This window comes from Pteropus vampyrus, unplaced genomic scaffold, assembly GCF_000151845.1.
Source record: "Pteropus vampyrus isolate Shadow unplaced genomic scaffold, Pvam_2.0 Scaffold44, whole genome shotgun sequence".
Classification (NCBI taxonomy): Eukaryota; Metazoa; Chordata; class Mammalia; order Chiroptera; family Pteropodidae; genus Pteropus; species Pteropus vampyrus.
The window spans coordinates 9,202,506-9,218,945 of NW_011888825.1; the positions used below are offsets into that span (position 1 = coordinate 9,202,506).

Sequence of the window (16,440 nt, forward strand, 5' to 3'; positions counted from 1 at the left end):
GCTCCCATGAGAACCCTTCCTAGTGCCACATGGACAGACTGGTGAGAGCTGCCCTGGGCCTGAAGTATTCTCACTTTACTTGATATGTGAATTCTGAATTGTTGATTTTGCCTCCTTGAATGCCTATAATGCCATTCTGGGTTCTGAGTCAGTTTTGTCCAGCTGAGTAAGGAGGCTGGATTGATCAGAGCCATGTCTGGCCTTCTGACTGTGTTAGCGCATCTTGAGCCCATCAGAGGTGATAAACACAGGGCCAGGCTTAAGGAGATCTATGTGAAGAGTAAAAATGTGAGACTCAGAAAAGTAAAAGGAGTTTGACTAATTTAAGATTCAATACCCAGACATCTAGAGAGGATGGCGCTTCTACTTAAGAGATAATAATAATGTGATTTGTACAATCAACCCCCAGGCTGCCTGGCTGGCCTGTGGAATGAGGGAGGTGCACAAAGCAAGGCAAATAAACCCGGCCAGCCTTGCATCAGCCACACTGAGAGCCAGAGACAGCATAGAAAACCTGCCCTGTTGGCCTTCCTCTCTCACTTTCATTCCACGGGTGGCTGTACCAGGGACAGAGAAGGGCTTTGGCATCAAGCAAACTAAGGTCTAAACCCAAATGTTCAGCCTACTAGCTGTCTGACCTTAAGTCACTTAACTCTTCTGATGCACAATTTCTCTTCTCTCTAAAATGGGTGGTGACGTGGACACTGCAGGGCTGTGATGAAGCTCAGGGAGGGTGTGTGCACAGTACTGGGTAGTGTCAGCACAGACTATGTGCTCCATTTATGAGATTATTAAAACTATTAACTATTATCATGAACAAAAGACAGAGGCTTATAGTCAATGAAATACAAACATAACCCATTTTTAGAAGCCATTCATAACTACAAAATAACTCCTTCTTCACCTACTCTCTGTAGCTACAGATCAGGAGATGCCAGAGTGGAAGGACAGGGGCACCCACACGTGGCCTGGCTGTTACCTCATCGATGGCAGATTCTTCAATCAGTCGAGGAGCATCTGAGGATAACAAGCCATGAGTCGCCATCACAAAGATCTTGTATGCACCTCTCTCCTTCAGGGTCTCTGCTGCAGCAAGAAAGCTGTCGACATCATCGATAATGTCATCCTGTCAAATTACAGATTGAGTGAAAGGTACATGAACACTTTTGCAAAAGTGGGTTTAGACAACCAGGAAAAAGAAAGGGTCTAATTTTACAATGACAGATTTGCTGTTCCGTTTAAACATGTCCAGATGGCACAGTCACATGGCTCTGTCACTGCTCCCATTGCATTCCCTCCAAGCCTTTTACAGCATCTCTCCTGCATGGTTCTGTCTTGTCTCTCCACCATACTTGATGCTCCCCAGGGTTTCCATCTCTATAAACCTATGGTCCAAACTGTACCCTCACCATGACGTGCTCCAGAAATGTTCACTGAATGCTTTTTAAAAATACACAGTAGAACTGTTAGAAAATGCTTTGACTCTGGGTGGTTATTTCCTCTCTTCTTGCTATTTTTCCTTATTTTCCAAATTTTCTCCCTGGGCATACGGGAAATATGCTTTTTACATGTTTTTATAATAGGAAAAACAATAATTATTATTTTTTAACAGTATACCCAGTCCAGTGGTTTCCAATCTATGGGCCACAGATTCCCAGTGTGAGATAATAAAAAATACATATACTGGTCTCTGCCCCTGGTTCCTGGGACAGGGCTTCTGAAACCATGGTATATTCCTAAGTGATAAGAGCACTAGGAACATCTTTTGTTCTGATATTTGGTCTTTGACCCTGTCCCTGACACAGAGTTCCTGAAACCCTTGTTATTTCTTGGATGACAGAACTGTGTTTTGTTCTAATGAGAAGGTTCTGAGTGCGGTCCTGGATGGCTTGAGAATGGGGGCTGGTCACTGGGAAGACCAAGTCATGATCAGAAGCTTTGGAATTTTCAGCCTCACCCCCACTTCTCCAGAGAGAGTACAGGGGCTGGAAATGGAGTTAATAATTGATCACACCTATGTGAGGAAGCCTCCATAAAATCCCAATAGCAAGGGGTTCATAGAGCTTCTAGGTCAGTGAACAAAACTACGAACCACGAAGGTGATGTACTCGAACTCCATAGGGACATAAGCTCCTCTGCTTGGGACCCTACAAGACCTCACCCTATGCATTTCTTCATCCGGCTGTTCATCTGTATCCTTTATCACATCCTTTAATAAACTGGTAAATGTAAGTTAAGTGTTGCTCTGAGTTCTGTGAGCCACTCTAGCAAGTTCATCCAACTGAGGAGGAGGTCACGGCAACCTCAGATATGAAACCAAATTGTACAGAAGTTGTGAGTAACCTGGGGACCTGCTACTTGCGAAAGGCATGTGAAGGGTGGTAGGAGCAGTCTCGTGGGACTGAGCCCTTAATCTGTGGGATGTGACACTATCTCCAGGTAGACAGTGTCAGAATTGAGTTAAATTGTAGGACAGCCAGCTAGTGTGGGGAAAAAAAATCTCTACACATTTGGTGACCAAAAGTGTTTTGTGTGAGTAGTAAAGAAGACACATGAGAGAAACACAAGAGGTGGATAACTGAGTCTTTCCTATTACAATCAGGCTACCAAAGTTATTTTTTAAGCCCATTAGCGTATCAAGTATTGTCTACAGTTGAATAAATATTCAGGTTTTATACACACACACACAAATACATATGTAACTCTTTTCAAATGTATACTGATATTACTATGACCAAAGGAAAAAAACATATATATATAATATATATATATATATATATTACTTTAAAAGTACTACTGGTAAAATGGTATAGCCACTCTGAAAAATAGTTTGACAGGTTCTTATAAAACTATACTTGCAATTACCATGCAAGCCAACAATTGCACTTTTGATTATTTATCCCAGAAAAATTAAAACTCTGTTGGCAGAAAAACCCATAAACATATGTACATAGCAGTTTTATTTCTAATAGCAGAAAAATGGAAATAATCCAAATTTCCTTCAACAAATGAGTGGTTAAACAAATTGCTGTACCTACATACATGGAATACTACCCAACAATAACAGGACGAACTTTATTAATATACAAAACCACCTGGATCTTCAGGGAATCATGCTAAGTGAAAATCAATCTCAAAAGACTACATACTATATATTCCATTATTGAGACTTTCTTAAAATCATGATTATAAAGACAGAGGACAGATTAGTGACTGCCACAAGTTAGGATCAGGTGGAGAAGAGGTGGATGTGGCTATAAAGGCTAGCGGGAGGGAGCTTTGTGAAGGAACAGTTCTGTATCTTGACTGCAGTGGTGGCTGCACGAAGCTGCACATGTGATAAGATTGCATACATCTATACACACGCGTAAGCCTGGTGCTATCTTGAGCGCTATAGATAGTGGCGATCTGAATTTCCAGACTGTTACTATACTACAGTTGAGCAAGCAGGAGGAAGCTAGGTAAAGACTATACAAGACCTCCCTGTACATTTTTTTTTTTTTTGCTGCTTCCTATGAATCTATAATTACTTCAAAATAAAACTTTTTTCTTTAATGCAGTTATAGTAAAAAGGGAAAAAAAGTTATATTGAATTCGTAGCATTTTGTTTCTACAGACTTCGGTAACTAAAAAATAAATTAATGGACAGCTATCCCCTATATGGTGACATCAGAGATTTTCTAACAAAATTATGAGCACTGAGAATAATGTGGGACTGACCATGGAGGCTTGGTAAACTGGTGCAACCACTTCGGTAACAATCAGGCACCACCCAGTAAAGTTGGAAATGTGTGTACTTTCAGGCTCAATAACTCCACTCACAGGCACCTAGAAAGTCTTGCATGTATGCACCAGAAAATAGGTACAAAAATGTTCAAAGCAGTATTATTTGGAAATAGGAAAAACTGTATGTTCAATGCCCAGAGAACAGAAAATAAGTTGTGTAATAGTTATACCATGGAACACCATACAGTGAAAAAGAATAATGTACAACTACATGTTACTAATACAGAGAAATCTCAAAACAGTGAGAACAAAAAAGTCACAAAGTACACAAAGACTTCATTATATACACATCAAAAACATGCAAAACAAAACGATATAGTGTTTAGAACACATGTACTCACTGTAGACTGTAAGGATAAATAAGGGCATGAATGACAACTCTCAGGCCAAGTGACAACCTTTTGGAGGGGGTGGGGTGGGGGAGAAGAGACAGACCAGAGAAAAGCCCAGAAGCGCTGCAAAGGTACCTGACAATGTCCTGTTTCCAAGTTGAGTCGTGAGTACCTATGTGCTCATTTTATTCTAATTTAAACTATACAGGCATTAAATGTACTCCTTTTGTGAAGTGTGAGAGGACGTGTTTTAAACAGTTATCATCAATTTTGTACCCTATTTTCATCACAAAACAATTTTTCATGTTATGATAAACAACTGTACAATATTTAGCTAAGCAGTTAACAATGTCTTAATAAACTGATGATAATAATTTTGGGACCAAAGTAAATATTTAGCACAAGGCACCAACTTAACTGAGACTTACCTGGCCATACCACTATTCCCACATAATTAACAAGTAAGTCAACAGAATAACAATTATAAATATAACAATTAATAATAAAAGAGGTTTGCATACCACGATGATGGCGATCCTTCCTCCCACATCGCCAACAACTGTGATTGGAGGCTTTTCTTTAGGAATCAGCACTGGTCAGAATAAAACACACACATACACACACACAAATTTCTATATTAAAAAGTAAGTCAAAGCCTTCAGAAAGTCAATGTCTCATGATAAAAAGACCCAAGAAACTAGAAATATAAGGGAACTTCCTCAACCTGATAAAGGGCAACTATGAAAAACTTTCCCCTAAGACCACGAACAAGACAAGGATGCCCACACACACACACATTTTATTTATCCATTCATCCAATGATGGACAACCTAGAACTGATTTTTCACAAGGGTGTCAAGACCATTAAGTGGAGAAAATAGTCTTTTCCAAAATGGTGGTGAGAAAACAATATCCACATGCAAAAGAATGAAGCTGGACTCCTACTTACACCATATATAAAAATTAACTCGAAATATGTCAAAGATCGAAAAATAAGAGCTAATATTATAAAACTCTAAAGAGAAAACCTGGGAGTAAATCTTCATGACCTCGAATTTGGCACCAAAAGACAAGTGCAAATATATAAAAATAAACTGAACTTCATCAAAATTAAAAACTTTTATGCATCGAAGGACACTATCAAGAAAGTAAAAAGACAATCTATAGAATGAGAGAAAATACTTGTTTTTCATATGTTTGATAAGAGTTTAGTGTCCAGAATATATAAAGAACTCTTACAACTCAACAATGAAAAAACAAACAACCCAATTTAAAAATGGGCAAAAGATCTGAATATTCCTCCAAAGAAGATAAACAAATGGACAACAAGCACATGAAAAGATGCTCAATGTCATCAGCAATTAGGGAAATGCTAATCAAAATTACTAAGAAGTACCACTTCAAACCCACTTGGATGATGATAAAAACTAACTGGAACTCAAACAGTCAGGAGGGTCTATGAGAGGAGCTAGGGCTTATGGCAGTTCTTGCACTCTATGTAATCACGAGAACCCTACAGAAAGAGCTCCATGTTTATAATAAAGCTCTATGGTTCTAACTTCCCCTTCCCTTAACTCCCATTTTCCCTTATATAAATACCCCTCCATCTCGGCACATAGGCCAGAGTGTGCGTGTGGCTTGCCACGTCTGCATGCACTGGGTTGCAACCTTTTTTCCCGAATAAATCCTTTTTGTTGACAAAACACCTAGTCTATATTATTTTTCAGTCGACAATGACTACAATCAAAAAATAAGAAAATAAGTGTAGGTAAGGATGTGGATAAACTGGAACCTTTGTACATTGCTGGTAGAAATGTAAAATGGTATAACTGCTATGAAAAGTTTGGTGGTTCCTCAAAAAGTTTAACATAAAGTTACCATATGATCCAGCAATTCCAATCCTAAGTATAGACCCAGGAGAAATAAAATATGTCTGCACAAAACTTGTACATGAATGCACATAGCAGTATTATAGCCAAAAGGTAGAAAAACTCAAGTATCCATCAAAGGATGACTACATAAACAAGTTTTGGCATATCCATACAATGGAATATTATTTAGCCATCAAAAGGAATAAAGCACTGGACATGCAATAACTTGGATGAACTTCAAAGACATTATGCTAAGTGAAAGAAACTAACATAAAAGGTCACATACTGTATGCTTCCATTTATATGAAATGTCCAGAAAAGGCAAATTTATAGGGACAGAAAGCAGATTAGTGGTTGCCAGCAGATGGGAGAAGGGGGTATGGGGAGTGATTACTTAACGGGTAGGGGTGTTCTTCCGGATGATGAAACATTTGAAACTAGAAAGAAATGGTAGTTGCATGACACTGTGAATGTACTAAATGCCAGTGAACTATACATTCTGAAATGGTTAATTTTATGTTATGTGACTTTCACTTCAATTTTTTAAAAAAGTCAATGTCACTAAAGAAAAAAGTAAAACTGCTCTAGATCAGGCCTTCTCAACCTTGGCACCACTGACATCTTGGACCAGTAATTCTTTGTTGTGGGAGATGTCCTGTGTGTTATAGGATGTTTAGCAGCATCTTTGGCCTCCACTCACTCAATGCCAGTAGCAATCCCCTCACTTGTGACAATCAAAAATGTCTCCAGACATTTCCAAATGTCTTCAAGGGGACAAAATCCATATCACCCCTTCCCCTAGTTGAGAACCACTGCTCTAGATTAAAAGAGACTAAAAACGATTGACAAATAAATACAATCTGTGAACCTAGGCTGGTGTGTGGGGGGAGGGGACAGAAATGTAAAGCCAAACAAAGCAAGATAAATCTCAAAACTGAAGTAATTTTTTACATTTTCAACACTCCTTTTCCCAGACATTTGACCCCAATATTGGTGAAAGAGTATAATGGTACAGTTCTTTAGGAAATCAATTTGACAAAGAGCCATATAAAAAGTCATACCTTTGATTCATTAATCTCATCTTCAGATATTCATAATGAAATAAGCCCAAGTATGGAAAAAGTTTTGCACCACATATGTTTATTGCAACATTATATTGGCAAAGATCAGGAGAAAACACAGATATCCAGTCATACCCCTGTTGGGCAATCTAAGCCACACCCATAAGATGGGATTTTAGACAGCCATTAAAAATGTTGTTTACACAGAAACAAATTCATAGATACAGAGAACAATTTGATGGTTGCCAGAAAGGGTGGGAGGGTGAAAAAAGGGAAGGGATTAAGAAGTATAAATTGGTAGTTACAAAATAGTTATGAGAATGTAAAGTATAGCATAAGAAATATATTTAATAATACTGTAATAACTATGTATATGTTAGACGGGTACTAGATTTATCAGGGTGAACACCTGTATCTAACATAAATGTCTAATCGCTATGTTGTATACCTGAAACTAATATAATATCGTATACCAACTAAAACTAAAAAATGTCATTTACAAAAGTTTTTAATGATTTGGGAAAAGATATGTTATAAAGCTGAGAGAAGACAGCTATGCACAATTAGGTAATCAGTATGGATCACAGCTCTAATGAAAACAAGAAAGGAAAAAAAATGAAATGAGGCCCATTAAAATATAAAAGTAGTGTCTCCGAATTAAGCACTGATTCAATGGATTAAGCACTGATTTCTTTTTTTAATTTTATTATATTTTGGGGGTGACATGGGTTAAGATTACATAGGTTTCAAGTGTACAATTCTATAATACATTATCTGTATATTGCATTGTATATTCACCACTCAAAGTCAAGTCTCCTTCTGTCACCATATATTTGACCCCCTTTACCCCTCTTCTACCTCCCACCACCCCCATTTCTGGTAACCACCATACTGTTGTCTGTGTCTATGAGTTTTTGTTTGTTTGAAACTTACTTTTTGTTTTTAATTAACAATTTTTTATTTTTCAGTTATAGTTGGCAGACAATACTATATTAGTTTCAGGTGTACAACACAGTGATTAAACATCTATATAATTCACAAAGTGATCACCCCAATAAACCTAGTACCCATCAGACACCATTCATAGTTATTACAATATTATTGGCTATACTCTTGATGCTATATTTTCTATCTCCATGACTATTTTATAACTGCCAATTTGTACTTTAATCCCTTCCTCCTTTTTCACTGACCTCCTTCAACACCCTCCCATCTGGTAACCCTCAATATGTTCTCTGTATCTATGAGTTTGTTTCTGTTTATTTTGTTCTTTAGATTCCACATGTACATGCAATTATATGGCACTGTCTTCCTCTATCTTATCTGATTTACTCCACTCAGCACACTACGCTCTAGGTCTATCATGAAATATCTTTCTCCATCCCTTTACTTTTAGTCTGTATCTTTCTTTTAATCTGAAGTGAGTCTCTTGCAGGCAGCATATGTAAGGATCTTGTTTTCTTATCCGTTCAGTAACCCTATTGTTTGGCTGGAGCATTTAATTCTTTTTCATTTGAAGTACTCATTGATAGATATGTAGTTATTGCCATTCTTTATTTAGACTTTTGATACATTTTTTTCCTTCTTTTTAAAGAAGTCCCTCCAACATTTCCTGTAATACTGGTTTGTAGGTGATGAACTCCTTTAGCTTTGTCTTGTCTGGGAAGCTCTTTATCTGTCCTTTGATTCTAAATAATAACTTTGCTGGGTAATCTGGGTTGTAGATCCTGGGTTTTTAACACTTTGAAAATTTTGTGCCAGGCCCTTCTATCCTGTAAAGTTTCTATTGAGAAATTGGCTGACAGTCTTATGTGTGTTCCTTTGTATGTAATAATTGATTTCCTCTTGCTGCTTTTACGATTCTCTCTTTGAATTTAACCTTTGGCGTTCTAATAATGATGTGTCTCGATGTGGGTTTCTTTGGGTTCATCTTATCTGGGACTCTGAACTTCCTGGGGTTGTATGTCTATTTCCCTCATCAAGTTAGGGAAGTTTTACATCATTTCTTCAAATAAGTTTTCAATTCCTTGCTCTCTCTTGTCTCCTTCTGGTAACCCTATGATGCAAAGGTTGGTATGCTTCATGTTGTCTCAGAGACTTCTTAAACTATCTTTGCTTTTTTAGATTCTTTTTTCTTGTTGCTGTTATGATTGCATGTCGTCTGCTACCCCATCCTCTATGCCGCTGATTCGATCGTTCGTTTCATCCACTCTGTTGATTCCCTCTAATATATTCTTCATCTCAGATGTTGTAGTATTCATTTCTGGTTCCCTATTATGTTTTCCATCTCTATTTTTATGTTTTTTATCTCTTTGTTAAAGTTCTCACTGAGTTCATCTACTCTTCCCCTAAGTTCCATGAGCATCCTTATAAGCAGTGTTTTAAACTCTGTATCTGGGATATTGATTGTCTCTATTTTGGCGAATTCTTGTTCTGGAGCTTTGTTCTGTTCTTTCATGTGGGTCATTCTTGTCTCCCCATTTTGGCTGCTTCCCTGTGTCTGTTTCTATGTATTAAGTAGGGTTCCTAAATCTCTGGTCTTCGTAGAGTGGCTTTATATAGTAGGTGTGCTGCGGGGTCCCTTGGCACAGACTTGGGAGGGGTACAGCTGCAGGTCAAGTTCAGCCACAGCCTGTGCACCTCCAGGACCACCTGGTAAGAGTCACCAAGCAATCCATCTGTGGATTGCTTGGTGACTCTTACCAATCCAAAGAGTCACCAAGCAATCCACCTGTGCTGAGCTTACAGGTGCCTTGAAGGGCCAAGTCAGAAACTGAGGCTGGCTACCATTGGTGCAGGGCTTGGGGCTGCTTAGCAAGAGGTACAGGGCATGCTGAAGCCAGATGCTGAGTTTTCTGAGCCTTTGAGAGGTCTTATGAAAGTTCGCAACGAGAGCCAAGACAGCCCGTTTGTATGGAATAAATCACTAGAAGCTGCTTAGGTGGGCCCACAAGTTGGGATGGGCAGAGTCTCAGGGAATCCCCTGGGCGGAGCAACCTGTGTTATCCAGGTTGAAGGCAATGCCTGTGTCTGAAGTCTGGGAGTGGGGAGGGCTAAACAAAAGAGCAATGACTTCTGCCTGTACCTCTGTCCAAGAGAAAGGCGCCTCTCCAGCCCTCTCCCTGAAGTCTGACAACTCAGCACCTCCCCGTATGTCCCTGGTGCCCCTCAAGCAGCTGCCCCAGCGCTGGAGCTCAGAGCTAGTGAGTCCATCAGCAAGTAAGGCGAAGTGTAGACTCTTTAAGAGGAAGGTCTCTGCTTCTCGCAGCACACCGTCTCAGCCAACCTCTGCTGGTTTTCACTGCCAGAAGTTGTGGGGACTTCTCTTCTAGCACTGGACCTCTGGGCTGGGGAGTACAGACCTCTGGGCTGGGACCCCTCACTCCTCAGGTAGGGTGGCTCTGCAGCCAAGATAACCCTCACAATTGTAGATCGCCACATGCGATTGTGGGACTGGGCCTTTTCGCGTCTCCGCCCATCCTACTGTTCTGAAGTGACATGTTAGTTGAGGTGACCTAGCTGTAGGACCTCTGGTAACTCGTGTACTGGTTGCTCTGCAGATTTGTTATAATTTTGGTGTGGTTGCTAGAAAAGGCAGGTATAGCCTCTACCTTCTACGCCATCTTCAATCTCTAAGCACTGATTTTCTTCTAACTTTTATGCATTATAATGTCTTGAATAATTATATAATGTGTTTATATCCTGAAAAAGTACTTTCATTTTCCTTTTTAGTTGGTATTTTTCATCTATAAGAAACCAGATGATACAAAATTTTAAAAATCTAATGCTAAATATCAAAATCTTTTGATATAATCAAAATGTTAAAATGTATATTTGAGATGCCACAGGACTAATGCTTTCTTTTCCTTTAATATTTCTATTTACTATTAACTTAAGCATCATACATAGGATGTCAAGCCATCAAATATACAAAACGGTTCAATATTTAAGATCTGTGAAATTAAATTCTAGTATATCACCCCAAAAGTTCTTTAGTGATCACTATTTGAGTCAAAATGTAAACAAAGAAACATTATAATTAAAATTAAAATCATGAACACAAATAAGTAGATAAAGGAATGTTAGAACTTAGCAATCATCCAGTCTTTCCCCCTCATTTTCAGATGGGAAAACAGCAGCTCCATTTCTATAGTCCAGAAATGACTAGCTAAGACAACATATAAAGCTAACGCCCAGAAGTTACAAAGGAGCTGGTTCATCTAAAGGTTGCTGACGTGTTCCTAAACACAGCCTGCAAAATCCCAAAATAGGAATGTACTTTCCTCTATGCTCAGGGAAATGGCTCATCCCACCAGTGGGCCAATGGGCCCTTGTAGGGCCCTCGTAGGGCTTCCTAACACAAGCCGTTCACTGAGCAGGCAAGGGCTCTGAGAGGGAGGGCTGGCCACAGATCTGATGCCCGCAACCTTGAAGCACAAGCACACACACAAATGAGTGGAAAGTTTGATTAACAAATTCTGAACCCTGGCTCCATCCCCAGCTCTCCCTCACACCCACTGCCACTCCCCCACCCCCTGCAGAGCAGTGATGTACACTAAACCACAAATGCAAGGACATATATAATTTTAAATTTTCTAGTAGCCACGTTACAAAAGCACAAAGAAACAGATGAAATTAAATATATTTTATTTAATCCAGTGTATTAAAAATATCATTTAACATGTAATCAATAAAAAAATGACTAATAAGATCTTTCACCTTATGGTTTTCACATCAAGAGTGCATGTCCTTCACACTCTTAGCACTCCTCATCTCCCATTTACCCCATTCCAGGGGGCAGATGCCACACATGGCAACACTGCCCAGCACAGTCTTCGAGATCAAAGCCCTCCCACCATAAATTTGCTTAACTTTTATCAGCCTCCCAAATCACCTACACTAGAAATCAGCACCACACCCAAATAGATACCGTCACACAAGGATCATCTCTCCCATCTATTTTCCTAAAGGCTCGTTTATCTTTCCAAAAGGTCATTAGTTTTCCCCTAAGTGCCCTTGTCCCCATCTTCTTTCCCTATTAAAATGAGACATAAGCCCCAAATTCTAACCTCTTCCTAAAATCTATATTTTCTCTTGCTAATCTATCTTTTGTCAGTTTCATTTACAGGCCCCTAAGCACTGAATGTAAAGAGGGTGGGAGAAAAGTTTTTCCTCCCCAACAAACTCAAACAAAGCCATTTTTTTAATTGGAAAGATGTTATTAAAGCATGAGGGAAGTTTCTTAAAAACAAAAACAAATTCACATGTAACTCTTACCATCCCATCATAATGGATTTTCATTCTTCATAGTCCCTCCTGGTCCTTGCACAAAGATAAGTATACACTTTGTATTCTGTCTTGTTCACATATATTCCATAGATTACCTCTTGTTTCGAAGGGCTGCATAATTAGTTGTAGTGATTTAACACGGTTTACTAAGCCCTACCCTCTGATAAACCATTTAGACTTCTCTAACATTTTGCAATAAAAATAACACTATGGTGAATAACCTGTGCATAAAAAAACCTTTTCTTTATGTTAAACTATAGGATATATTACTGAATGAATGAATGAAATTCCCTTAAGTGCCACAACTGAGTCTAAATAGTTTGAGCACTTTCATAGGTTTGGCTATGATCAAATAGACTGCTTGTAAAAAGCTCTACAGACTACAGGGCCATCAGAAGTACACTTGCTACAACCAGGCCAGGAAAGGTATTAATCAGTTTTTGCCAACTTAAAAACAAAAAAGTAAAGAATATTTGAAAAAAATAAAAACTGTCAGCCTTAAAATCAAAGAAGAAAGCAAAAAAGAGGGGCAGCACACTTACTGGGGATCTCCAGGCTAGGGTGGATGGCAGCTACACTCCTGACCATGGGTGGAGAATGCCGTCCATCCACCAAGTCAGACTCAGCATCCTGAGCTTCTCCATGAATCACTGCAATTCCCAGTCGCAGACGCTCAGCAAAAGACTGTGCCCTGAGGGAGAACATGAGACACAGTTAAAAAATCACACAGCACCTGTTTTCTGCCAATATCTACAGGAGAAACATTAAAAGAACATAAATAAAATGTAGTTTCCCAAAGGTTTAATGAAAAAAAAAAAAACAATAAAATAATCTTAGTCTTAGAACCCAGGATGAGAGATGTGGTGATCCCATCTGGCAGTAAGTACCAATGGTAGGCAGCAGCTGGCCGTTTTGCACTCGGCCAGCTGGGTGAGCCTGCATAAGTTAGTTAACCCCCTTTAAGTATCAGTTTCCTCACTTGCAGTTGCTAATTCTCTACTTAATAGTGAGAACCAACCACATAAGACAAAGTGTATTAAATACCCATCAAAGTATTATCAATTTTTTTAAGTTTTATTAAGGTATAATTGAGACAGAATAAACTGTATATATTTAAACTATACAATTTCATTAGCTCTGATGTATGTATATATCCATCTAAACATTAGCACAACCGAAACGATGAAAGTATGTATCATCATCAAACGGTTCCTTGTGCCCCTCTGTAATTTCTCCTTTCAGCACCTGGCAACCAGTGATCTGCTTTCTGTCACCATAGTTCTACCTTTTAGAATTTCGTAAGTGGAATCAGAGTATGTAGTCTTCTTTTGTCTCATTTTGTTCACTGAGCATAATGCTTTGGAGATCCACCCACATTATACTGTACATCAACAGGCCATCCCTTTACGTTGCTGAGTAACAGTCTATTTTATGAGTCCCTCACAGTTTGCCCGTTTAGTTATTGATGGGCTCTTGAACTGTTTCCAGTTTTAAGATACTACAAAACTGCTATGAACATTGATGTACAAATCTCTGTATGAACTCACACTTTCTTTTCTCTTGGGTAAATACCTAAGAGTAGAATGGCTGACTCATACGATAGGCATATATTTAACCCTTTAAAAAACAACCAAACTGTTTTCCAAAATGGTTATACCACCTTATATTCTCATTAGAGTTCCAGTTCCTCCACGTTCTCACCAACACTTGGTGTGGTCATTTTAATAGTATCCATTCTAATGGTGTCTAGTGATAACTCCAATGTGGTTTCAATTTGGATTTCGCTCAAGACAAATGGTGCTGAACATTTTTTCATGTGGTTTGTTTGCCATCCATATATTTTCTTTGGTAAAGGGTCTCTTTATCTTTTGCCAATTTCTTAATTGGGTTGTTAGCTCTCTTATCAAGTTTTGAGAATTCTTTATATATTCTAAGTCCTTTATCATATATGCTTTACGACTATTTTCTTCCAGTCTGTATCTTCTTCTGTCATTCTCTTAACATATTCTGAAGAGTAATTTTTAATTTCAACAATGTCCAATTTAGCAATTTTTCCCTTATGAACTGTGATTTTGGTATCATGTTTAAGAACTCTTTGCCTAAACCATGGTCATAAAAAATTTCTCCTGTTTTTTTCCTAGACATTTTATAGTTTTAGATTTTACATTTAGGTATATGATTCATTTTTAGTTGATTTTTATATGTGATATGAGATATGGCTCAAAATTCATTTTATTTTGCACATGAATATCCAATTAGTCCAATACCATTTGTTTAAAAGACTACTCTTTAAAGCTTTTTCTTTTTGGGGGCTTAATTGAAATATAACAGATAATTAGTTGCTTATATTTACATTGTACAATTCGTTTTTTTTTTTTCAATTATAGTTGGCATACAATAATATACCGGTTTCAGTTGTACAGCATAGTGATCAGAGATCCACATAACTCACAAAGTGATCACCCCACTAAATCCAGTGCCCCTCTTCCCCCTTACATATTTATTACATTATTAACCATCTCCCCCATGTTACACTTTACATTTCCATGTCTATTCTGCAACTATCCATTTGTACTTCTTAATTCCTTTGTCTTTTTTCGTCATCCCCTCAACCTGCCTCTCATCTAGTAGCCCTCAAAATATTCTCTGTATCTATGAGTTTATTCCTGCTTTTCTTATTTTGTTCTTTAGATTCCACACGTATGTAAAATCATGTGATATCTGTCTCTCTCTATCCGACCCATTTCATTCAGGACAATAACCTCTAGATCCATCAAGGCAATATCTTTTTCCATCCCCTTCCTTTTAGCAGTGGTTCGATACTCTTCTTTATCTACTCTGTTGATTCCCTCTAATATATTCTTCATCATCAGGTAATGTGTTCCTCAATTCTGACTGGTTCTCTTTTACAATTTCCATTTCCATTTTTATGTTTTTTCTTTGTTAAAGTTCTTGCTGAATTCATCTACATTTCCCCTAATTCACTGAGCATCTTTATAATCAGTGTTTTGGAACTCTGCATCTGTTAGATTGCTTGACTCCATTATTCTTGGATCTCTGTTCTGTTCTCTCATATGATTTCTGCTTCTTTATCTTCTCATTTTATCTGCCTTTCTGTGTCTGTTTCTATGAACTAAGCAAACCTCCTAAGTCTCCCGGTCTTATTAGCCTGGCTTTGTGTAGTTGGTATCCAGTGGCACGGTACTGAGAGGGATTCAGCTGCAGGCCAAGTTTAGCCGCACCCTGTGCCCCTCCAGGGCCACCTGTTAACATTCAGTAAGCAATCCACAGATGCTGTACTTACAGTTGCCTCAAGAAACCACATCGGAAACCGAGGTCAGCTGCCACCAGTGTGAATCTTGGCACTACTTAGCAAGGAGCACCAGACGGGCAGAGGACACACCTGGATGTGGCTTGGGTGGGGCCACGAGCTGGAGGAGGCAGAATTTCAGAGAACCCTCTGGGCAGAGGGACTTCTGTTATCCAGTTTGGTGAAGTCTCAGCTATGGCAGCACTGAGTCCGCAGACTCGGAAGGGGAGAACTCAACAGAGAAACAATGGATACCACTGGCACTTCTGCCCAGGAGAAAGTCTCACCTCTGGCCCTCACTCCAACAACTCAGTGGCCCCCTGCAAGTCACTCATGCCCCACCCCTGCAGTCAACCAGGCACTGGTGCTCAGACCAAGCGGGTCCGTCACTACAAAGGTCTAGTTGCAGACACAGCCTCTTTAAGAGGTGTCTGTACTGCCTCTGTCCCACTCAGTCACTGGGGACCAGGCAGCCTTGTGCCTCTGCCCCCTCCTACCTTCTACTGATGCAGGGTGATTAATTATTTCTCTCCCTAGTTGTAGTGCTTCTGTTCGTGTAGATCCCCAGCAACTTTCCTCGCTATTTACTCTGTGTTTCTAATACAATTTTGATTTACTCACAAGAGGGATGAACAAAGCTTCTATCATTTTTTCCCATCTCCAAGACTATTCTTTCTTCATTGAATGGCCTACGCGCCTTTGTTGAAAATCATTATTACAGATACGTATGGGTCTATTTTTGGACTCTATTCTGTTCCACTGATCTGTTTTCCTATTTTATCCCAATACCG

The 16,440-nt window shown here is 38.9% G+C and overlaps 1 protein-coding gene across 1 annotated transcript in view; it reads right to left on the minus strand.

Moving 5' to 3' along the window:
- Window positions 1–16,440, minus strand: part of PRPSAP2 (phosphoribosyl pyrophosphate synthetase associated protein 2) — a 56,144-nt gene that overhangs the window by 4,078 nt on the left and 35,626 nt on the right. Inside the window, exons 7-9 of the mRNA XM_023529925.1 lie at window positions 12,882–13,030; window positions 4,640–4,710; window positions 980–1,126 (exon numbers count right to left, since the gene is read on the minus strand). Of these exons, the coding sequence (XP_023385693.1) occupies window positions 980–1,126; window positions 4,640–4,710; window positions 12,882–13,030 (367 nt within the window). The remainder of the gene's footprint in view (window positions 1–979; window positions 1,127–4,639; window positions 4,711–12,881; window positions 13,031–16,440) is intronic.